The sequence below is a fragment of the Bactrocera oleae genome, chromosome 6 (assembly GCF_042242935.1).
Source record: "Bactrocera oleae isolate idBacOlea1 chromosome 6, idBacOlea1, whole genome shotgun sequence".
NCBI lineage: Eukaryota > Metazoa > Arthropoda > Insecta > Diptera > Tephritidae > Bactrocera > Bactrocera oleae.
In genome coordinates, this window is record NC_091540.1 from 17400093 (window position 1) to 17425593 (window position 25501).

At 34.5% G+C, this 25501-nt stretch overlaps 3 protein-coding genes and 1 pseudogene across 8 annotated transcripts in view; 2 read left to right on the forward strand and 2 right to left on the reverse strand.

Moving 5' to 3' along the window:
• ftz-f1 (ftz transcription factor 1) overlaps window positions 1-5092 on the reverse strand; it is a 96623-nt gene extending 91531 nt beyond the window's left edge. The window contains exon 1 of one of the 3 annotated variants that reach the window (XM_070112202.1): window positions 3686-5071. The gene's annotated coding sequence lies outside the window, so the exon portion shown is untranslated. Of the gene's footprint in view, window positions 1-3685 lie in introns of all 3 variants that reach the window. The other 2 variants (XM_036360482.2, XM_070112203.1) reach the window with 2 other exon arrangements.
• On the forward strand, window positions 262-6051 carry LOC138857733 (uncharacterized; annotated as a pseudogene).
• Window positions 6052-6277: 226 nt separating this feature from the next.
• On the forward strand, window positions 6278-15190 carry Rnf146 (Ring finger protein 146). 3 transcript variants are annotated; one of them, XR_004976101.2, is made up of 5 exons: window positions 6290-7070; window positions 9147-9300; window positions 9733-10299; window positions 13873-14056; window positions 15034-15190. XR_004976101.2 is itself a non-coding variant. In XM_036360524.2 (4 exons), exons 1-4 carry the CDS (start codon window positions 6624-6626, stop codon window positions 13989-13991), a joined length of 1287 nt encoding a protein of 428 aa, XP_036216417.1. In that variant the 5' UTR covers window positions 6290-6623; the 3' UTR covers window positions 13992-14543. The 3 variants fall into 3 exon arrangements, 2 of the variants coding, with proteins under 2 accessions (XP_014088539.1, XP_036216417.1); XM_036360524.2 differs by lacking the exon at window positions 15034-15190 and having other exon boundaries at window positions 13873-14543; XM_014233064.3 differs by lacking the exon at window positions 15034-15190 and having other exon boundaries at window positions 6278-7070; window positions 9733-14543.
• Window positions 15191-19037: 3847 nt separating this feature from the next.
• On the reverse strand, window positions 19038-23341 carry LOC106616399 (protein I'm not dead yet). Of its 2 annotated transcripts, XM_014233048.3 has the most exons (13): window positions 22914-23334; window positions 22741-22858; window positions 22562-22678; window positions 22335-22483; window positions 22152-22266; window positions 22045-22091; window positions 21857-21982; window positions 21298-21633; window positions 20473-20567; window positions 20314-20400; window positions 19976-20169; window positions 19379-19516; window positions 19038-19303 (listed from the first exon to the last, which is right to left on the reverse strand). In XM_014233048.3, exons 1-13 carry the CDS (start codon window positions 22922-22924, stop codon window positions 19175-19177), a joined length of 1662 nt encoding a protein of 553 aa, XP_014088523.1. In that variant the 5' UTR covers window positions 22925-23334; the 3' UTR covers window positions 19038-19174. The 2 variants fall into 2 exon arrangements, with proteins under 2 accessions (XP_014088523.1, XP_014088524.1); XM_014233049.3 differs by lacking the exon at window positions 19379-19516 and having other exon boundaries at window positions 22914-23341.
• Between the last annotated feature and the right edge of the window lie 2160 nt (window positions 23342-25501).

Consider the following 25501-nt stretch of genomic DNA (forward strand, 5'->3'; position numbering starts at 1 on the left):
CGGAAATTCGGAAATCTATCTATTAGGTATCGGGTTTTCCAATATGGATGATATGATTACACCGAAGTGTCCTTTCGGCCATTTTTAATATGTCATGATCTGTAATTTTATTTCATTGTATTGATGTACGCAAGAACAATGGCAACTTTTCGTGCGCCTTTGCCATTTAATGGTCATAATAATCGCCCATCTGTGCTCGCTATTCATCGATTAAATAAACAAAACTGTCGATTCGATACGATGGTCCGTACTTCTTTCGAAATGAAGCTGGTGACACCGCTATTGTCAATGGAAAGCGGTATAGGTCGATGATAACCAACTTTTTATGACCGCAATTGGAAGAAGTTGATCTTGACAACATCTAGTTCCAACAAGACAGGGCTACGTACCACACAGCACGTGCAACAACCGATATATTGCGAAATAAGTTTGAAGATTCGATAATTTGTAGAAATTCTGACATTGAATGGCCTCCAAGTTGTGATTTAACACCATTAGACTACTTCTTGTGAAGTTATTTGAAGTGATTAGTCTTTAGTAATAAACCAGACTCTCTTCAAGCTTTAAAAGTCAAAATGGAACGTGCTAATCATGACATATACCTTGATTTTTTGGAAAAAGTACTCGAAAATTGGGTTTATCGATTTCGTTCCTGCGTGGATCGTGGATGCCATTTCAATGATGTTATATTCACAACTTAATTGTAACGATTGTACTTCACATTAAATAAAAAACATTTGAATTTAATTAACAATTTTTTTTTAATCATATCCTTCTTATTGGAAAACCCTTTATAGGGGGGCTAAGAGAAGTACTGACCTATTCAATCCATTTTTGACATACAGACATAGTATTATTATCACCAAAGAACAGTCTAAACAGTCTATCGTATTGTGGAGCTTAGTTATGCCAATTTATTGGTTTTCGATTAATGGCGGTTTGGGGGCGTGACAGTGGTCCGATTACACGCATCTACAATACCAACCTTCTTATGGTGCCGAAAAACATGTGTACCAAGTTTCATCAAGAGTTGTGGCTAGTCAAAAATAGCTGTTTTCTAAATCTTCAACGGACGGTCTAGATTAGAGGATAAATTAAATGTAATATAAACACTTAAAGTTTTTGGTGGGAACATGGTGTTAGACCGAAAGATAGCCATAAGTTATATTTTCTACACTCTAGTAGAGAAACTTTGATTGAGTGAGATCATCGGAAGATATAACTTGTGTTATATCAAAACATCTCCGTTACTAATTGCAACGTCCTGCATCGAGCATTGGTCCTAACAATAAATATATGCGCCACACGGTTCACCCTATCCCACCTCTTATATGATTGGTTTAGCAGCTTGTCTCTGCAATTCTCAAAACATGATTAGCCTGCGGAAGTACGTGTCCTGTGCACCTAACCCATCTGACACTAGAAATTTTATAGAATCTATTGTAAAGGACACTCATTATAAGGAACATAGCCGAACGGAATGGATTTTCTTTAGCCTTTACAATTACTTGCCAAAAATTCATAATCATATTTACATAAGTTGTGATTTTCGTCATGAAAACTTAAGCGATTATCTGAAGGATTGTTAACATTTTTAAACTTTTGACCCACCTTACTCTTGAATATATACGATTACTACGCCTTTTCTGTCTCAAAATTACAAAATCCACTTTCGAATTCGTAATCTCATTTTACGAAACCTCTTAAAGAACATTTTAACCGTTTTAAAAGCGAATGGCGTACAAGGGTTAAAACCCGCTTTGTTGAAACTTCGCTAACGAGTCAAGCAAACAAGGCGCTTACCTAATAATGTGAGTTTCACTAAAAAAGCACTAGCTGACGGTTTTTGTTGTTGTAGTCGGCACTGTCTTCGCATTCAATATCGGCTGCACATGCGTTCTACACATTACTGTTTGCGCCGTTTATGGCGATTTTAGCACAGCAAAAGCTATTGTACACAATAAGCAAAAACAACAAACGAATAGCAACTTCAAATAGAATGCAATAACAACAAAGATGTTGCGGTGGAAGAAGACGAAGAGGAAGCAGAACAAGAAGAAGCAGCAGCAGAAGCAGAAGCAGAAGCTACTGAAATCCAGTTGAGACCGAAAGCAAAAGTGCTCGGTAAGTTGTTGTTTTCTACTTTTTGTTTTCACACGTTTCTACACACAAAGCGACAGCGGAACACAGAGGCAATGTATAGACTTAGGTGTGTGTTTGTGAATAAATACGAGTGCAAACGACGCGAATAAGGTGGGAAGCGGATGAGCAGAATATTTCGCAAGAATACCACAATGCGAATTTGTATATGAAGTCAATAAGAATTATGTTGAGGAGGAAACAGGAATGCGTGCACACACACAGGGGCAATAGCGAAAACAACAATAACAAGAATAGTATCTGTGTTATGGGAATAATTGCTGATTGTTGGACTTGTTGTTATTATAGTTTTTCTTGTTCGGTGTTGTTGTTATTATTGTTGGTTTGTTGTTGTAGTTGTTGTTGTTAGTGTTTATAATTGGCACAACGATGGAAGGCTGCACGAACACAGCAAGAACGCAAAATCTACGATAAACTTGCGCAAAGTAAAAGTAGACGTGCTCACTCACACATGCACACAAAACAGATACACATACATACATAGGTTTAGCTACAAAAAGCCAAATAAATAATAATAATTATCGTGCTAAACGAGTAGAAAAATAATTGTTGAATAAACAGCAGTGAGCAAGATCGAAATTAAAGCATGCGATGTGAGGTCTATTAAATATATATATACGTATGTATGTATGTAAAGCGCTGTTATAGTGAGGGTAGTGAATGATGACGACTGCCGTGCTGCCGCTTAGCAAATACGTAAGGTGCCGCCGTCAAATGGAGCGCACGGTGGCGAGGGCCAGACGCTATTTCACATAGAATTCGCGACTACCGGCAGTAGCAACAACAAAGGCGAAACAGACAAATACACACACATACATACATATATGAATAATTGGTTCTCTACTACAAGTTGCGCTACGGCTAATTCTACTTCCACTTTCAGCTTCGCACACACACGCGCACACACTTACATTGGGCGCTCACGTCAAACGCGCTGTCTCGCTCGCACACGCTGACTGGCTAACTAACTGGCTGCTAGCTTTTGCAATGCTTACGGTATGCGCATATATGCATGTGCTTAGTGGATTTTAGTATTGTACGTCCGCTGCACACCACCGTTACCCCCGTTCGTATTTTCTTATTGCCAACCACAATATTTATTTGCTTTGCTTTACGCTTCGTTCTATTCAAGCAACAGTTTCCGCCTGTGAGCTGGCTGGCTGCAAAAGCTCGCCGTGCGAGTACACCGCGTTTGTCAGTATGTATATATCACCACAGTAGGTTTGTGGTATGTCTGTGTGTTAGTATGTATGTATGTGCATGTATTTCCGCACTGACCCCTCTATTTTCCAACACACGTTGATTTATATGCATGTGTGTATGAATTTACTGACTGCTTCTTCTTCGCCTGCGTAATGTTCTCTATGCATAGCAACTTAGCGATATACACGGACACGGATGTGCTGGCAATGCGTATGCCTCTTCCTCTTCCTTATAATATTTTCGCACTACTATGGCTATATTCATGCACTGTGCTACAGCATCTAGCAGTTGCTAGTACCAGCATACCAAGCAGCTAACCTACCAATCAAATTGGTGTTTCTTCCTTTCACTTGGATCCCGTTGTTGTTGCTAGCTGTGTTGGCCCCACCATTGCCTCTGCGTCACGATATAAAACACTACCAAACGTGCTGGTTACTTGGGTTCACCTTACCGACTGTCTGCCTGCAGGAATACTCTTACAGCGCATTCACATCTGTTCTTCTAGCTGTATACACTTCCTTCATATATCATGTGTATGTAGTATGTATGTTTCGCACATGAACTTGCACTGTTTTTCACGCACTCTTGCCTTGCTTGAAGCTTTCTTGCACAGCTTATATTAGTTTATACACTTTACACCGTTTTCTTATTTGAATTATGTACATTTTTTTCACATGCGGTACACCGCGGCGGATGAATATCATGAGCGCACTGTACACTGGCCGCTTTGCTATGTGCGTTATGCGTTTATTTTCGTTAATTATTGCTTTTCTTTTTCGATTTATTAGCGCACAATTACTAGGAACACTAATCTCGCAGTGCTGCGAAAGCTCCAGAATGGCATTGCAAATTGCAGTCCAATTCAAAAGATATCTTGCAGCTGTAGCAGCAGCGGTCACAACTAGTTATCGACTCGTCGTCTGACTTCGCCGCCCGCCTGAGACTCGTATACACACAGCTGCAAGCGCGCACACAGCGCTGTGCACATACATATGTCAGCAGCTTGGAAGCACTGAATGCGCTAGTGGCTGTGGGAGGGGTGCATACATACATACATACAGCTATATATCTATATGTACATATATGAGACCTATGACACAATAACAACAATGCACATTATTCGCAACACCAACTACTTTACATGCACCTACACACACACACACGCTCCCAAACGTATGTAGCGCGCACCTCGCGGTTGCTCCCGAACGCGTACGCGATAATTCCTTACTAACACACTTCGCCGCACTCCGCCACCTAAACACCAGGCATTGCTCAACTTCACTACTTTAATTTGTGTACTTTTATTTTATTTTATTTTTTTTGGTGTAGAGTGGAAGCGGCAGTAAAAAAAAGTTTGCTACAATTGTGCAATTCGCACAATTCACACCAATGAAGTGGTGAAGAAAACGCTTGCTTACTTTTTAATTGCGTATTTTTTATTGTATGCGCTCATCGAATTGTCGCCTCACATTGCGTAGCACTTGTTTATTAGTTTATTTAAATAGTTCACTTAAATTTCAACGCGATTTTTCGGTATTTAATTGGGTTTGTTTTGGCTGCAGACAGAAAATTAGGTCTGTAGGCCAAATTCGCACTCTCAATCTCGACTGACACGAATGCGAACGGAACGGGAACACAGGCCAGAGAATGTAGAGGAACACAGCGCACAATGTGCGATAGGCGATAGAAGACAGGGCACGAAATATACACCAACAACACCAACCAGACGAACAATGGCAGCGACACAGAAACACAGTGACAAAACAAGAATATACGGCACACACACATTCACGTTATACTAAAAATAAAGACAAAAAATACATACACACATATGGGAAGAACAAGAAGGAAAAGAATAAAAAACGAGCACTAAGTCAGTCGCACTGTCAATGAGGATATACTTGTGGTGTCTCTGTTGCTGTGATGGAGCGCTGTTTGGCTGTTATGCTGGTAAGCTATCGCGCTGTGTAACTGCTGGAGTCGCGGAGTGCGCGCAGCGTAAATGTTCTGGATTCACGAAAATCAACGCAAAGCGGAATGTGTAAAAACTAAGTAAAGTTTTGCACGTTCTTTTGTGCTCATTTCCATGTATGGCATACACACATGCACTCATAGCCATTAAGGCACAACCACTTTGATTTTTTCGAACAGCTGCAGTTGTGAACGCGTTGCGGACGAGGCGCAGTTTGGTTCGTCACTTGCACTTGGCCTTAAAAAATCATTTGAAGAACAAGGACGGCAGCAGCCGTGTGCGCGTTAATCAAGCATCAGCAGCAACATTAAACGTGAAAAGCTTTGGCACAAGCTTTAGCGAAAGCTTTTTTTAAAATAGCTAGACGCAGTAAAAGCGCGTCATTTCAAGTTTTTGTTATTGACATTCAATTAGAGGCTCATAAGCTTTCCTCTTCGCTGTGCTCTTCGTTTATTTGTGTGTATGTATGTTAGTGAATATATAAGCAAAACGTCAGAAGCTGAATGCCTGGAAGTGGTGAGTGGTTCCTTCCGTTTCCGACTTCAAGTGAATTGTTATGGCGGACAGGGTATATACAGTCAGTTAACTGAAAACTTTTATATGAGTAATATATGACCTATAAAGTGGTGGTAAATCATTTACGACTAAGAGCAGACGCTCCTTGGTGGCTCTTGGTGTCACCACATTTTATGTATAGTTTTCTGTTTCCAGATTGAGTAACCGGAAGTTTGCGATATTTAAGAAAAAAAATAATAAATGGCTTAAACTATATAAAAATTACTTGTTTTCAAATTCCGTATACTCGAATATACATATAAAGTAAAATGGTAATATTTTTTCTTTCATATAACAATTATTCCTTTTGAAATTATAGTGCCTTTTTTTTCTGTATGTATGTTGTATTACGAAGCATACAACGATATGGCAACATTGTTAGTAACAAACACCAGCGTCATCTGTCGGTTTATCCGTCACTACTCCACCTGTTTGCAATATTTTACGGCGAATATCGCACAGACCTAAGCGAATATGTAAAAAATGAAAACATCAAAATAATTTTTGTTTCCTCACATTTGCTGATAAATTAATTCTGCTGTCTGCCTTTTGTCGGAAACTTAATACGTTGTGTTGTATGGAACACGCAGTGAATTGAAGTGAAGCCAAGAATAGCAACAATAATAAGTAAACGTGCACATAATAAAACAACATTGTTTAAAAAGTTTTCGCAATTGTTTAGCAATAAAAAGTGAAAAGTTGTATATTATTTAAGAGAGTGTAAATTTTATGAATGGAGCAAAGTGAAGAACTAAACGACAGTTTGGAGCACGGCAACAACGTCATAGCGTCTGTACCCAGAATGATGACAATGCGCGACGATGCAAATGCAGGAATAATTGTACCATTCGAGGTTGAATCGAATTCGCAATTGCCTGCTACGTCAGTGTGTGTAACATCAAGTGTAGCAGCAACTACAACAACAATGGTTGAAAACGCTACTGCAGCTGATGCCGTAATCGATCTATGCAATACCAGCCCAACCCCTTCTACATCCAAGACAGCTGCTGCTGCTGCTGCATCAGTCATAAATGTGGATAGCAGTCCGGAGGAGCAATCGCCTAATGATGAAGATGTTGCAGGACCTTCAGCGGTAATCGAGTGCCCAATTTGCCTTCAAACATGTATACATCCAGCGCGCCTGCCATGTGGGCATATCTTTTGTTTCCTATGCGTGAAAGTGAGTAAACAAATCGCTATTTTTTTTCGAAAATATACAAATGTCATTGTCATTGTTGCTAACGTACTAGTAGCTACGTCAATAGTATGGCAAGTGGGGTATAGTAAGTGCACGAATGCATAATTAATTGAACGACTTGTAGAAAACTTCGAGTGATACGTGATCGGCTTACGCGAATAGCTTTGATTGTAAATTTAACTTTGATAGCAGCAAGTGTTTAATTTCATTATTCCTCTACCCATGCGGAAGCTTCAAAAGAATTTATAAGTTCAGCACAATTCTGTAAGCGTTCAATTAAAAGTTAACTATATTGAAAATATTTAACTACAATAAATTTAGCGAAAATATCTTCGAATATTTTTGATACAAATTAGTACTTCCTTGTTCGATAAAAATCGGCAACCGAAAGTTTTTGGCTGACTCGCAATTTTGATAAGCTACATTCCTACAATCTCCTCGTTGTTCAGAGATGACCAATATAACATATAGCTGCCATACAAACTGACCGATTAAAATCGAAGTAAAGATCTTTTTATACCCTTCCCCTAAATGCACCTGTTAAGGGTATTATAGTTTCGGGTCAGCCGAAGTTAACCTTTTATTCTTGATTTTATTTGATTTATAAATATTAACATAAAATATGCACAAAAGTTAGTAAAAAGAGGGCCGTTTCTATTGCTGGCACGTGTAGGGAAGTAAACCTAACGCTTCGTTCGGAATAATAATTTGAAATTTTAATTATGCACAGTTCACATTAAACATTATTTGAAGTTCAACTTTTGACGGGCACGTCCACACAACGTCATAGTCCACATATTACTCATTAATGCGACCGTCATGTCTTTGACGGGTTATGCTGTTAATTTTACAGACTTTACTATGTTTGTTAGTGGCGTTTTAGCTTATTATGGAAGGTCAAATGTGAAGACAACGGTTTTGAAGGTTGAAAGGTTTGGTATACAAGTTTTACCTTTGCCGCTCCTATTTCCTGATTAACTAAAGAAAATTAGAGACACAAAATTTTTGTCGGATCAATGGTTTTTTAATCTCTGCTCTTTCTTCATCATTTTCGTTAGTGTTGCTTTATAAATGATCATCATTTTAAGGCTGATAAAGTTGCTGACATTGAAGATATGCAGCCGAACATACGATTTAACTATAAACTAAGGTCTTATTATGAAAGGCACTTTAGTTAATTTATTTACCTGTTTTGACCTTTTACTTTAAAAGAATTTAATTAAATACTTGCATATTTATGTGTAAATAAAGTTGCACCGAAGTTATAAAACCCTACACAAATAAAAAAGTTTCGATACAATAACTTGATTTTGTTCGTTCAGTTTGAATGGCAGCTATAAGTATAGTGGCCCGATCCCGCAAAATTTGTTGGAGAAATTGTAATGCTGCCTTGGACAATAACCCATCCTGAATTTCGTGAAGGCATTTTGTTAAAATAAAGAACTTTAAGAAGAAATAAAAAGTACAAAAACTTAATTTTGATCATTCAGTTTGTATGACAGCTTTATGTTATAGTGGTCCGATTTCGGCGTTTCAAAATTTCAGATCGATATCTAAAGAACTAAGGGACTAGTTCACGTATGTGCAAACGGACATGGCTAAGTCGGTTTAGCTCATCACGCTGATCATTTACATAAATAGTTCATATGGCCTCCGGCGTTTCCGTTTGGGTGTTACGAACTCCGTCTCAAACTTAACAAACCTAATTTTGCAATGATTTAATTATTTTATGCAACTTAGCTTGAAGCAAAAGCCCAGTTGTAAGCGCAGACTATGCGGAAGGACCTCTTATTTTGTATCTTCTGATTTATTATAAAAGTATAATTTGAAGACAGTGAAGTCGTACCGGAATTGGGCATGACTAAAGATCCTCCCTAATACAAAAATATTTCACCTATATAATCTTGTTATTGTTCAGAAATTGTATATATATTTCTTACAGCAAAATTCATTCAATATATATTATACTCTAACTAATTTATGTTATAGCGATATTTGCGTTTATTTAAATAGGTCATCGCAGCAAAAGACAATTTTAAACCTTTTTTTTTCTTCTAGGGCGTGGCCTACAAAAATCGACGTTGTGCTATGTGCAGACGAGAAATACCGCCTGAATTTTTAGACCATCCCGATTTGGTGAATGGCATCGATGATATTTGCGCAACAAAATCCACCGAAGACGGTTATCAGTGGTTCTATGAGGGACGTAATGGTAAGTGACATTGAAACACCACCTGCACTCACAAACTTAAGACAAACTCCCGCAGGCGGTTGGTGGGCATATGATCCGCGCTCTTCCAAAGATATCGAAGATGCGTACCAGACACGCATGCTCGGTACTGGTCTGATTGATCTGGAAGAGGATTGTCGGCATGAAGTACTCATTTGCGGCGCAATATACACCATCGATTTTGGCGATATGGTGCAACATCCAGTACAAAATCCCACGCGTAAACGCAACATTTGTCGCTCGAAGCATATGCCAACCAAGGGTGTAGCTGGAATATTGAAATACTAACACAAAAACAAATACACTACTTTACATAACATACTTATATATATATATTTAATCTTTTGTATAAATACTCATACCCATTTTGCTGAAAATAAATTTAACCAAACTTTTTTATGTGAAATTGTTCAGGTTGGTGGCAGTACGATGATCGTACCAGTCAGGATATTGAAGAGGCTTTTAAGAAAGGTGAAAAATCCTGCATCATATTAGTAGCTGGTTATGTCTACGTAGTCGATCTGGAAACAATGGTGCAACAACGTCAAAATGAGCCGAGTCGTTGCCGACGCGTTAAGCGTGATCTGGCTACAATACCCAAAAAAGGTGTAGCTGGCCTACGTATCGAGGGCAACACCGTCATAACCGATTCGAATTTCGCTTCACAAATCTATCAGCAACAACAGCAACAAAGTATAACTGTTGGTCTGGGTGCTTCCAATACGCCAACCGATTCCTCTTCCGATCTCAGTTTACCACTCAATTATTATAGCATGCGACACCCAGCCAATGCAAGTGATTTCATCTCGACTATTGCCGCCACCGATGCCGCAATACGCATAGCCAGCGATATAATTGGCTCAACGTTGGCGCATGCTGATGAACTGTCGCGCAACACAGCCGCAGCAAATGCAGCCTCCGCACAACAACAACAAAACCAACAGCATACAGACGATGCCAATATCGTGCAACGCATGAGTGGTGAGAATACAGGGAATTACAGTGGCGGCTATGCAACAACGGGTAACGGCACGGCTGGCACATCCACGTCATCAAGTTTGACGAGCGGCGGCAGTGTTGCCGCTGCGGCGCTTGTAGCGCATGGTAGTCGCGAGTTGCTTGATGCAGCTGAAGATCTGTTGGATGCGACACAGAATGTCATCTCCGAAGCTGATCAGCAGACAATCGATCTGTTTGAGCAAACATTGAACGATTTCCATGCGTTGACATTACGCAATATCATCGACTCGGACAGTGACGAGGAAAATGGTGGTGACGTGGACGGCCGCTATGCGCAGCGTCATATACGTTTCTAGAAGTGCGCAGGGAAATGAGTTGGACGCAATTGAGCGCCCTCAAATACACATACACACACAAACAAAATAATTACCAAATTTATGTTCATATGTTTGTCATTGTTGTTTAGGGAAGTGTGCATTTACATTAAAAGTATTCGGCAGCGTGCGTTGTACTCACGTCTAGTATATCGGAAGTGTGTGCAATCAACATATAAGCATAATAGTTACACCAACGTTTGTATGTATGTATGTGCCTGTATATTTAATACTTACAATCACTTGAAAACCGAGAATTTGAAGATCGCTTAAAATAACTTAAATTAAATAGTTAAGGTTTGGAAAAGTATGTAAAGCAAAAATATAATACATTCATTATAAATAAGCGCAAATAATTGTTAGTGTAGCAACATAAGAATTAGATAGATATGGAGTTCAGCAATGAGACGACATTAAAAACTGTAAGATATGTACCTGGTAAACGAAAATCTATAAATTCTATATAAGCCTACAGTTTTTAAGTCGGCTTATTCATTTTTGGGGAAATTCACAGATGAATGGTATGCAAAATCGGTATGAAAAGCACTACAAAATATTCAAAAGTGACTTGCCAAATAGAAAAGTGTGGAAAACTCTTCAGACGCTCATAAAAAATATTCTAAATATATAGCTAAGAACTAAATATAATCCTATATACCATATATTAAAACACGTAGAAAATAGTTTAGTTAAGGGAATAAGAAAAAACGCCAATTAAGTTGTTATGAATTAATGCTTCCGATATATATTTTTTAAAACTTACATATAAAGTGATATCTAAAATTAACAATAAAAGCTCGTATTAGTAGCAGTCGTAGTCAGCTATTTAATATATTGTTTTAAATAGCCATTTGCATCATAACCTCAAATTTTAAAAATGAGTTCGTAGTAAAAAACTTTATTATTAATATTATTTACTTAAAACTTGCGCCATAACCTCAAATTTTAGAAATTAATTCTAATTGGAAAAATCGGCAAATTAATTCGTTTCCTTTTGTTCATTTATTTGTTTAAATTAAAAGTTCCGTCTTAATCTAAAAATTTATAAATGAATTTGTAGTAATGAAAACAACAAATTTATTTGTTGACTTCATTATTATTATTTTATTTTTAAATTGAAACTTGCGTCATAACCTTAAATTTTATAAATTATTTCGTATTAAGGAAACAGCAAATTGGTTGCTAAACTTTCTTTTGGTTATTTATTTGTTTTTGAAAATTAAAACTTGCGTCATAACCTCAAAGTTAGTAATTTAATTTCTATGAATGAAGTATTTTTTTTTTTACAAAAAGGTTGAAAAGATATTTTATTGTGTAATGACTATTAGCAGTGAATAATCTTATTTTTCATCGATGATTCGATAAATGACAATTATATAACATAAATGATAATTCAATATATACAAACATACATTTTATAAACAATATTGTAGTTTTCTAAGGACTAAATTGTCAAAATCAATTATTTGGAACATTTTAAAGCCAAATTTGCTTTAATTTATAATCAAAGAATTTAATTTATAGACCTAACTCTGTTATATAATGGCGTAAAAAGTTATTTTACGACTAATTTTGTGGACGTAACTAGACTTTCAGTGTCTTAGAAATGACTGTCATAGAGCACTTAGGCGTTGAAAAGTTCATTAAGGGCACACCTAGCGTGACAGCTTATTAAAACGTCGTTTTTGGAAATTACAAAAAAAACTATTTATCGATTGTTTTGAAATTTTCAGGTTATATTATATTCATATTTACAATTTTCAAGAATACAATACATAATGAGAAAAATGCGTTATTGGATAAACTGATGGAGCTGATTGAACCGAGCGGTACCAATTTAGTAGGCTGTAATTCAAAAACTATTTGAGATATCGATTTGAAATTTTAGTATGTAATTTTTAAAGGTATAAACTATCGATATAAACAATTTTGTTCAAAATTTCACAATAGGTGTGCCTCTTAAAGCATTTTAGGACTTCTTTGCTTATATGCAGAGGGGTTGCAAACAACGAATTAAAAAATAATTTAAATTACATTGGAATATTTTTTTTATTTTATCATTTGTAAATGCTTAGTCTCAAACACCGATAAAAAAATTTAATTTTGCTCTTTTCTAATAATTAAAAATTAAAAAGAACATATTTTTTGAAGTTACATACTTTCGCGCTTACATACTTCGTGTTACGCCATTTTGGTTATCTTTTGAAAATAAAAGCCTATTTTTAATAAAATATCAACACAGTTTTGCTCTTTTTGGCTTATTTATATTTAATTGCTTTTAACTATAGCGTTTCATCAAGAAATATGTGAATATTTTTTCTTTTTTTTTATCCCTTTTCATATCAGCTTTTAATTTGAAACATTTTTTTTATTCTGTTACTACAATTTTTAAATTCGAAAATATTTTCCCAATTTGTAATGCAAGTTGTTTGAGTAAAAAAATTAAATTTCAAAATTGAGACTAAAAATTTTGAATTAAAAAATTCGCAACCCTGATGCAAAGTAAAAGACTTTTCAAGGCGGCAAATAGCTTTGTTATTATTTTTATAATATCGATTTTTTCAAGTAAAAAGCGATATAAGTTCGATTATTGTAGCTTTTTAACATTCAAAAATTGTGCGGAACATTAAAAGAAAAAAATCATAAAATGAACCAAAGTGCATAATTAAACTTTGCAATTTTTTTTGTTATTTCTTAAGTTAACGTTAGATTTAAGTTGCGTTTTAATTCTTATTAAATTTTCAAAATTTCATTTAATGAATATCTTTTGATCTTCCTTCAAAACTGTAAGCGCTCTTACGCTCGTTATTGAGAAATATAACTACATACATACATATATACAAACATACTACAAATATATACACTATAATATTAGTTATAAATACAGTTATAATATATATAATGAACACCAGTACATATATTAGTTAGCTATAAATACGTGATGGTAGTAATAGCCAATTGCTTAGCAAGTAGAAATAATATTAGAGCCTACCAGTAATAATTATGCTAAGTGTTAAGTGAAACAAGGATGTATACTTAATTAGGCCTAAAGCGCTGTACTTACACCTTCTACTACATATGACTAAAGAACATTACTTATATGTATGTATTCCGCGTATTCTCGCAAAATGTTTGTTCATTTATATGTATTCTTATATTTTAATAATGTACTAATAATTATATTCATTAATATTATTATTTTTTTATTTCCTGATCATAGGCGTGAATCGCTCCTCCCACCTTTTCCTTTCCGTGCAATGTATACTCAAAGATTGTCTCGTCAGTATATTGGAATTTTACAAATCCCTACTGATACCCAACTACTGTGTAGATAATTAAAGCAAAATTGTCAGCCAATTGTTTGCCAGCACAAGCAAACGCGTTAAACATAAAATATTGTAGTCGTAAGTTTTTTTGGGTTTTCTATTGAAAAATTTCTTAACCTTATTGTTAGGAGCACGGCAAACTAAAAGCGCATTGTCATTCAATTCATATCATTAAAAAAGTTAATATTTTGCTCACTTATATAGGATGCCTAATTTTCTAATGGAAAAAAGTCATAATTATAACCTATAATAATTCATTGTACTCAATTCATGAAAATAATTTTATTTACTAAATTTTCATTTACATTATTTACTATTTAAAAAAACAACACACACACACACTCTGCGGTTTATTCAAAAAGCATATTAATGCAAGCATAACATTTCATTTAATGTTATATTTTTTTGAATATTATAAGTATGTAAGCGAAAATTATTTTTATAAAAATATTAAAGCAATAAAAAAGTAGCAATAAAAACCCTAACTGGCATGTTACATAGGTTTTCCGCTAACTTGTTTACTTCATGACATGTTCTGTGTTATTGCCGAACGCGAAAAATGTAATTTACGAACTTTTATTAGCCACTGTAGACATACACAAACATACTTCCATATACTACAATATTTCTAAAGCAAAAACAAAAATAAATTCTATCTATCGGCTTGTGGTCTCAAACACTTCACAACAAACACAAAAAATGCATTTTCTTTTCTTCAAGCTCTCCACTTTCTATATTTATTACAAACTTATCGCATTCCATGGGTTCATCTGCGCGCGTTCTATATCTGATAAGCTTCTAAAACTTATTTGGAAAACTCTTATTAATCAAGCACACTGGATAAATTCTGCTCCTTCATATCTATGCTATTGCGCAACTCTCATTTAGCACCGCGTAGTGCAGTGGTCAGCATCATGTCAACTTTCATTCTTAACAAAAATTCGAAAAGTGCACAGATTTTACACACTTTGCTCTTCTGCAGTGAAGTATTTACGCTCATTTATCTTTAAATAGATTTGACAATATTTCCATTCATTTATTTGCTTGTTTTCCAGAGTCAAAGCAAGTACACAGCAAAGGTTTGTTCGAAAGGCTTGAAACCGACGGCCAAATACATATATATACATACATATATAAGGTGTACTCCTCGAAACAATTAAACATTTCGTTTATAAAACTTTAATAAATACTAAATTATAGTGTGATAATTTATTTGATGAGTAGTATTTTATATGTAAGTTGTCAAAGCAAATTTCTTAAAGTGTGGTAATAGTCTACTAAAGACTTTTTATGAGTATGTTGAGAAGATAATTGATTTTTGTTGAGGAAAGGAGCATTTTTTGCATTGTGACTTCCTGTCCCACTAGCTATATTTTATTCATATTTTGAAAATTTTTCACTAAAAAAATTATGAAAATTTCCATTTAGATATTAACACCATAACTACCGGCCGCCGGTCAACCGGATAACTTGTGACCGCACAATATTAAATATATTTCAATAAATTTTTTGTAGCATTGTAAAAAATATAACAAGTTTGCAAAAGAAAAAATTGAGAGCTGTTTTGAATTTATTACATAATTCCTATGTTTTTGGGTGTGCTAAATCCGAAAATGATTTTCATTTATTCATAGTACGTCACGTTTTATGACAATGTAGGTACCTATGTTAAACAAGTTATTAACTTAAAATAAAACATAAAATACTAAAAAAGTTTAAATGGACGTAACAAAACTTTTTATTTTTTCTAAAATACATACATTAAATAGTGAGACTTCTTTTGATACATTTTCGCTTGTAGGAAGCATGTGGAAGGTCTCTGACGCGTCCAACAGTAGTCCGCCATCATTGAAATTCTCCATCTTCCCTGGTATCTCTTTTCCATCTCCTTAATATTTTGGTGAAATCGTTCACATTGTTCTTTACTTATATCTCACAAATTTTGTGGAAAGCAGTTGAGGTGGAAATATAGAAAATGTAATTTTAGACTCAATTCCAAATTTTTGTAGGTTTCTTTAAAGTGTACAAAAAGTATGATAGTATGGAAACCGCCATTGTGAAGCAGAACGGTTTTAAGGCTTCTTTTTGAAGAATCTATGAAAATCCGCCACTGTGCAACTCTTTATTTTACCCAATAGTTCCAACCAAAGAAGTACGTTGTTCTAATAATTTTAAAGATAATGACTTGCTAGTAAAAAAATTATTCATCGCTACGTTTCTTTCATCACTCAAAGACGTTTTCAACTGTCTTATTTCGTCCTTGCCCAAATAAGGATATCCATTTATAACATATTAATTAGCTTTATCACAAACTAAACAAAATTGTATACCAAATTTATTCGTCTTATTTAGCATGAATATGTATATTTCTGTATGAATCTACATCGCGCTTTAGTAGAGGAGAGTTGTTGATAGAAAACAAGACAAATTTATTTGTTTGCAACCGTTAACTTCTTTCTTTTCTTTTATCGAAGCGAATCAATTGTAAAATGTTCGTAAAATTAGTTCAATTCAAAGCTTTCTTAAAATTTGGCCCCATTTTCCGGACAATAGAGATGTTAATTTTTGGTTCATTGCTTAGTATGCTCCACGTACATATAAAATTGCAATAAAAATGTAGAAATTTTCTTGGGATAGATCCTATTTTTCTAGCTAAGACTCAGGTAGCTTCAAGTTTAGTGCATTTAGTCTTCTACTACTTACGTTATGCTAATAAATATTGTATAATATTTTTGCATACGATATATGTACATATGTCCACGAGCTTTACTAAATTAGTATTCAGGGACATTCTTTCAGGACTTTTATATCAATCCAATTTGTGCCATCGGCAAAGTGCTCGTGATCATGATACCATAAGAATATGATGATATTCCTAAACTGTGATGTTCTGAATCACTACTGCTTACTTGTTTACCTCTTCAATCCTCTAACTTATAACCATCTTCTTCTGTATCGGATAGGTAATCGCTTCTATAATATTTTATTGGCTTTCAATATTTTAGGTTTTTTTTTTGAATTTGTTGCTTTGTTCAGGGCTAGTCTTATAACTAAAAAGGAACATACTTAATATTTTTATATTTATATTTTTCGATACAAAGTAATCAAAATATTTATTCCAACCTACAAAGATCAGCAACAAGGAATAAGTATTTCACTGTATAGGTACATTACTTCAAAGCATAGCACAATAACAATGTAATAAAAAGTAATTTAAACTCTTTACAATAATAGTAAATTATGTTATCATAAAGTCAAACCCAAAATATACGCAGAATATGCTAATTTTGGTGAGCATTTTGTGTAATCCTATCATATTGAAATTTGACGTTTCATATGAAAATTTCTTTACCGGTCAATATGACCGGTTGGTGTATTTAGGTATGTTACATACGCGTTTGAAGAATATGGGGAAGAGGATAAAAAAATATATGGTGCTAATGAATATGTACACAAAACTCATCAAAAAAAAATTAGTAAGGTTTTACATAAAAGTCTTATGAAGAATTTTTGAAATCGGCCATATTGACCGGTTGGTAGTTCTAGTGTTAATGACCCACTAGGTATTACTAATTAGCCTAGAAACAATTTTTTCTGCAAATTTCCTACAGGTTACTAATGGTTTTGAAGTAAAAAGTCTTTGAAGTAAAAAGTAAATATTTAACTTTTCTAAAAATAATTATTTTACAAATTTCCTGCAGGGTAATGATTGCAGAATATATTTATGGAAATTTTAATTAATATTTTATTCATACTGATTCTTCAACATTTCTAAAAATAGATTTTTTGTTTCATACAAATTTCCTGCATTGTGTTTGTATTCCTTATTCGTATTTTGAGTAGATGCTTGATTTGTTGAGCAAAGTAATCATTATTTTATGCTTAAAAAATATATTATTTTGCCAATTTCCTGCAGGATAGCTAAGAGCTTAATAAGTAGTTTGTTATACTTATTTTGAATTGATATTTTATTTATACTGAGAAAAGAGTAATTATCTATACTTTGAAAAATATTTCTTTTTACTAATTTCCTGCAGGTTAGTAATATTCCATAAATAATTTAATTTAAGCAAATTTCCTGTAGAGTAGTAATTAAAATAATTGTGATTGACGAAGGGAGATATTATTTTAATATTTTTTTTATATACCAGTATGTATGTACCTATATCTATTTTTTCACATAAATTTCCTCCAAAGGTATGATGGCCTAGAAACTCTTATTTGTGCGTTTTATGGGTAAATGTGTGGAGATGCTTGATCCCTACTGAGAATAAGAGAATTTTTTTAAGTTTACCTCTTTTTTGAGTTTTGATGAGAAAAGGAGTAATTATCAAAGAATTGAAAGGTACTATTTTTTTTACAAAGAACATACATTGTTAGCATCCCATGAGACATTTACGTGACAAGAAAAAACGTTAACTTCGGCCTTTAATACCTTTCTTGTAACCGGTCAACGGTTTGCATCCAACGGAAATAGTTTTGCTATTTTTTTACCCACGTCGTGTGATATAAAACGTCTTTAAAACGATTTAAGGTTACTTAACATATTAAATATAAAAAGATCTTTAATGTAGGTTTTTATCTTGATTTCGAAAGACAAAGAAAGATATTAGATAACGTAAAACTCAAAAGATTGATCGGTTATAAACAAGGCGATACCATTATACTTGAAGCAAAATGTCAGATTGCAGATGAAGAAGTATGAGACCATTTACAACAATGGTATATGGACAGAGGCCACAACTATTTATTTTCATCGGAATCCCTGAGAGTCAAATCCTCTGAAATTACTAATGAATAGCAGTTGTTTTTGTTGTTATGGTAAAGAACTATTGGGAAATATAGTCAAGCTGATAGTTCTTCAACGGATAGCAAATTCGTCTGTCGTAACAGAATTAGCAACAGTCTAACCTTTCACTTATCTGAACTTAGTTCTACGGCTTCTAGCTCCCCATTACATTCGACTTTCTTAACAATTTGCTTCTTGGAAACAACAATACACAGATCACATACCTCTAGACAGGATCGGAAAATAAATAACAAGGTCTAAACATTTTGGATACTGAAGGAAATGTCGTATATTTATTCGTTTTATAAGAGTTAACAAGTGATTTAACATAACAGCATGAAAACGAGCGATGACGTAAAAATAAATTATTCAAATGCGTTGAAATGAGAACCGTTGAAAGTTTGTCCTTACTTCTTTTGAAGATCAGCCCAAGCAGGATAGTCTTTAGTTTCTGGAAATACAATGTAGTGCCAAGATATAGAATTCAGATAGATGAGAATTATGGATGTAAATGTTGGGATTAGACCGGCAAGAAACTGTAAAAAGAAAGTGAGATATTATTGGTCAGAAGAACTAAGAAAAATAATTATATAGATAAGTTTTGGACGTGCCATTTTCTTCCAACTTATGTTAGCTTGTTCAGCTACAAGAGCATTAGGTGGCGTACTGATGGGTAAAAGGAAAGCGACACAGCAACCCAGGCCAGCTGGATATACCAAATTTAGTGGATGCGTTTTAGCATTACGTGCCTGAAATTAAGCTAAATATTAAAACTAGGATACTAGCAGTAAGCTCTTTAAAGGAGAGTGAGAGATATTCATTTACTCAGAGGATGTGTACATCTCATTTTGTAGTCGTCTGTCTAGATTGAGTCTTACTTGTTACATTAGCTTTTCCCTATGGCTTTCTATATAAAAACGTTATTTGAAAGTATTTATTGAAGTCTATGTCGGGGGGAATAGAGTTTGGCTGTCTATTCATTTGTGAGAGCTCTCACTATAACCATATTGTTGGTTTTGCTATTCTCATCTTCGATCTGAAAGCCTCTTTGAATCAAATATGTGAGCACAAAAAGCTTGCACAAAGTGTGAACCGAAATTTGATAGATCTAATTACAGCTGTGTACGTCCAAAAGTATAGTTTTAGATTTAGAGCCAATGATAAGCATATAATCATAGTAATTCTCATCAATGTTGTGCTTTACTTACAATTTCGGCTATAATTGGTACCACTATATTACACACGCCCGTGTTCAAAGTGAATGTCGTTAAAAATGCCGAAACCAATAGAGAAAATAACTGTAAAATCGGAAGTGGCAATCCGTTAAATACAGACACTTTATCAGCAAGCCACAGAGATAACCCTGACTGAATAAATGTTTTTGACAACGCGAAACCGCCACCTGGAAATGTAAAACGACATGAGTATCCAAGTTCCTGCGATACTTACACATATTATATATCAGATATAATTTCAAGCATATCTATATGCATATACATATATATATAGGTATATACATATATATAATATTTGGTTATGAATATACCTAAGACAAAAACGATGCCCCAAGGAAAGTTGTTATTAACGTATTTCCATGAGAGTAAAGGCTTCTCAGCGCTATGTGGGAAAGGGCCTAAAAAAAAGTATGTACAAAGGTTCTATTAGAAAGTTTTTAATATTTTGTATAATATAGGCGTTAATTTACCTTTGCCACAACAGAATTTGAAGAATGTATATCCTGCTGGAAAATAAAAGAGCAGCACGACCACGGCAATCATTGGGGTAGCTCCTTTAATAAAACTGAAACGAAATGTAATAACTGGATAAAAAGAAACAAATGCAGAAATTTCAAAATGAAGAGTTTCCTAGATTGGGCGTGATAATAGTTTGAACTTTTATATATCCAATACCCATCTTCATAGAAGATATAGATATATAAATGTTTTTACTAAACCAATGGAGAATGTAGTTGGAGTGTCTCATAACGGAAACTATATTTCAATTGTAGTTCCAGCCTGCCGTATTTTATAGTATTGCAGATGTGGATGCTGTGAATGAACTTCTTTCAAATGTCGCCTTATTCAGGAAGGCGCTCACTTCGATAGCAGCGAAGCGTTATTGCCACAGAGCTCAAACTAGTTAGAGATTGTGTGCCCTTAGTTTAAATGAGGAAAAGGGAAAAATTGTCCAGTCTTAACGGTCACAGTTGCCTGGATAACATGCGACTTGTTTGGTATTAAAGTTAGTCGCTTAGTCTGGTAGATTTGTGTTGAGCTCTGTACGCTTTCACAATATATGAGCGGCTCCAAATCATCCAAGTGCTATATCTCGATCGCGGATAAGTCGTAATGATCTATCCCAACCATTTGCTGCCAATCTTACTGACTTGTCTAAAATATCGGAAATGTGGCAAAGATACACAGATGGAACAAGTGTTTCAACACGTAATAATAATACTAATACATCTATCATAACTACAATAAATCCGAAATATTAAAAAACAATTGTATTTAAAAATAACTTCACTCACCCTTCCTTACTCATATGGTCAGCCCATCCCGTTATAATTCCAGGTGATTGAAATGTAAGTAAAAATATCATGAGTGCAGTTACTATAGCAACTTGGATTTCATGAATGCTCATCGGACCCATGTCCTCGAATTTCTGTTTAACCGCAGTCGCAATATCGTTAGAACTTTTTGTGAAACTAGAAAGTGCTGCACCGGTTTCACTTTTTGGACGAAAAAGACCGAAATGTGTCATTAAAAGTGTGAAGTACAAGAGCACCAAGGCTACTAGCACCCAAGGAACATTGTATGCCAACGCTTTGGGGAAGTCTATGATGTCCGTGGTATTCACAAATAAACTGAAAGTAAAAGTAAATATTTAAACCAGACAAATCTTATTTACAATCAACAATGCAAAGCAAAAAAGTTGGAGAAAATCAACAAAAAATGATAACAAGATAAGTGGTGAATACGCTCACGGTAATCAAAATTCTTTGTACCCCTCTAATGATCACAGAGGTTCCTTACGAAAATTTACGAATATTACTTTTTTTTAATTCAAAGGCTTCAAGCAATACTCACTTTTCATATATACCTTTTGTTGCTATATTTGTGGAAGTACCAATTAAAGTTGCACAGCCACCAATCGTTGCCGAATAACATACAGCCAAGTAATAACCGGTGGCAATATGTGAGGACTCTCTATTTCTGTAAACAAAATTTTGAATTTCAAGAAATAATCAACCAATTTATAAAAACATTTTACGCACTCCTCGGCTTGTTCAGGCTTTTTGTCCTCTTTGATTCTTAGACCGCCCTAGAAACGGTATTAAATCATAAACCGTGCAGAGCTCAAAGTTTTTTTTGACCAACTTACCGACTCAAATTCGTCGAGTATTGCCTTCACTAGGGGTAACATCAATGCCGTAGTCATTGTGTTCTGCATCCACATGGAGATGAAACCAGTGGTTAATATGAGAGCAAGGATGACACTTTGAATTAAATTGGAAATATAATTTCGGGAGGTAATAAATTTATATAACTATATTTATATAGTTACCGCTTTGGACTAACACCCAGCATTGTTAATAAACCGAGCGCCACACGTTTACCCAAATTACTGGATTCGATGCTTAGACCCACCATAACGCCTCCTATGAAAATAACTAACGGTACCGTAAAGTACTGTTTACACGCCGGAGTCGAATCCTTCAAATATTAAAAACGAAATATTTATCTATGTACCATATGTTAGCTAAGGGCGGCTATAACTGTGAGAGTTCTTACCATAAGGCCCAGAAATGGCAGCAATACAAATGGCAATAAACCGGTCACTTGTAACGGTACAGCAGTTGTTAGCCAATAGATGGACATGAGAGAGAATATGTATAGGCAACGCAAGTGCTACAAAAATAAAAATTCAAACATATAAATTATGGGACCACGGTGATGAATGCATTGCATACCCTTTCATAGCTTGGTATTATAAGTGGCAGTAATAGAAACGGTGTTACAAGTAGTACGATTCCGCGCCAATGGAATTTGCACAGGTGGCCATACATTCGTGGACAAGTGTTTTCTTTTCTGTAAGAACCATAGGATTACGCATATGCTGCTTAAAATCTGATTTAACACTTACTCGTCTTCCATGGTTAAAAATCCGACGTATTACGAAGTTGCGTGAAATATTTAACGAATTATAAGCGTTTTCTTTATTTTTGATTCAGTTTTTTGATTTAATAAAAGTCTAAGATAAAGAATCATTGTGTTTTTTTTCATTTTGGTAAAGTAGAAAACAGTGCTTCAAAACTTATATTTTTTAATTCTACATTTTCCAACATTATGTTTTTAGAAAACCTCTGTACTTCCTTAACTTTTGTATCAATCTCGTAGATCCTTTCGTGGCTTAAGATTGTTAAACTACAAGTACATCGTGTTTTGATTCACAAGTTCAACAAAATCGTGAGATCGTTGCCTTATCTTTTTCATATAATTGTTCTACATACATACATACACTTTTAGTAAGTGAAAAAATATCGCTTGGAGAATTCTTATAACATAGACAATTGTATTTAATCGACACAGCGCAGTCGCTGACTTTTTTGAGCCGGCTGTATCTGATGTAAATTCATGTCCTTTCAGGTATCCAAAGACACTTCTTAATTGTTATACTAAGAACGAAAAATTAATTGACACCATCTTACATCGCATCGAAAAACATCTAATTGTCAAATTTGGGAATATTTAGTGATTTTCAACCATGCTCTCATGAATGTCATTCAATGATTCACTTCGGTTTTTTAATGGTAAGTTAATGTCATTAGGTCTTTGAATAAATGTTCAGACAATTAAGATTTTCTGTCAATCAATGCAGGTGCTTTCCTTGGATATTGAAAAGATGAAGCACAAGTAACAGGCATTGATATATTCTCCTTGTTTAAAGTCCCACTGATTATAACGAATTAAAATATTATTAACGGTGGGTAACACCTAACAAGCTTGTATATTCTTTTATAAAATATGTAATATTGTTGTTTGTAAGATATTATTAATTTCACTGGTCTACAGTGGTTTTGTTGCCCTAGATATACATAAGTTCAATTTTGAAGTTCATGAAACTATTTTTTATATCTCTTTTTTTCATTTTACGTTACAAAAATCAGAAAACATGAAACAAATAACTGAAATTTTTGTAATATCAGTTTGTGAAAAATAAAGAGGTATCGTAAACAGAGAGATAAATGTCGAAAACATACAGGTTGGTTGAAAAATTTCTGCGCTCGAAATGAAAAAATATTGTTTTTGGTACGAATTGTATTTCTTTATTCAATATAGTCTCCCTTAACTTCAATACACTTATTCCAATTATCTTCCACTAATTTTACGCCATCCCTAATACCTGTCTACGGCTCTAATAGCTACTTCATTCGACGAAAAACGCGAAGGAATTTTATCAGGTTTCTGAAAAGGTAGTAGTCGCTGGGAGCCAAACCTGGTGAATACGGCGAATGCTGACGCAATTCGTACTTCAATTCGTTGAATTGTGTCATTGTTAAAACACGTTTGTGAGCAGGTGCATTGTCTTCATGAAAAATGATTTTTTTGTGCTGCAAACTAGATCTTTTGTCACAAATTTTTTCATAAAGCTGACCCAAAAGGCTGCAATAATCTTCAGAGTTGCTTATTTTACCTATCTGCAGATAATCATCAACAAATTTCTTTTTGCATCCCAAAAAACTGATGCCATAACCTTCTTTGCTGATCGTTGGAGCTGAACAACCAACTTCAGTCCACTGTAAACGTTCTTGTTTCAATTTAGGATCATGGTGGTAGTTCCAAGTCTCCTCTATAGTTATAAAAGACGCAAGAAATCGGTTTTGTTCTGCTTAAAACGCTCCAAATTATGCTGAGAAATTTGTTTTCAATCCAGTTTTTGTTGAATTGTTAACATGTGAGGCACAAACTTTCCAAACATCTCTTTCATATGTAATTCTCCATATAAAATATGATGTACTCATTCGTCTAAGATGCCTATGGCATTAGCAATTTCACACTTAGTCAAACTTGGATATTCACTAACAATATTATGAACTTGCTCAATGATTTCTGGTGTGGTTGCGGTTTTTGGTCGTCCTTCGCGTGGATCGTCTTCAGGCCTAGTACGATCACGTTTAAATTCATCAGCCCAAAATTCAACGGAGCGTTTTGAAGGTCAGCACTCCTTATACACTTCTAACAATTGTTTATAAATTTCCTTTGCTTTTAAACCTTTTAAAACAAAGAATCTAATCACTGCGCAATATTTTCTTTTTTTCATATTAAAAAAATACTCTGTCACGTCAACTTCAAATGGCTTGTAAGTAAAGAATTAATTGACAGAATGACTTGCAACTTTGTACGTTCTCACGACAGATGTACCAACTTGAGAAAAAAAAATTTGGAGCTAGTAGTGCTATATGTTAGCCAACCTGTATGTCATATTTTAATAAAACGTCTTTTATGGGCTTTTCTCTTATAATTTTCCAGTCCACAATCTTTTTTAAAAACTATCAGTAATCTGCCATCATGTGACGATCCCATCAACATTGATACCTTCACTATTATTTCCAAAATTATCCGAAAATGTATCCATATTTTTACGGAGATGGTCTAACTTGATGCTCAAATTTGCTCCTAGAGTCTGACAGTTTGTAAGCATATTGCACAATTTCTTCATAATTCGGTACT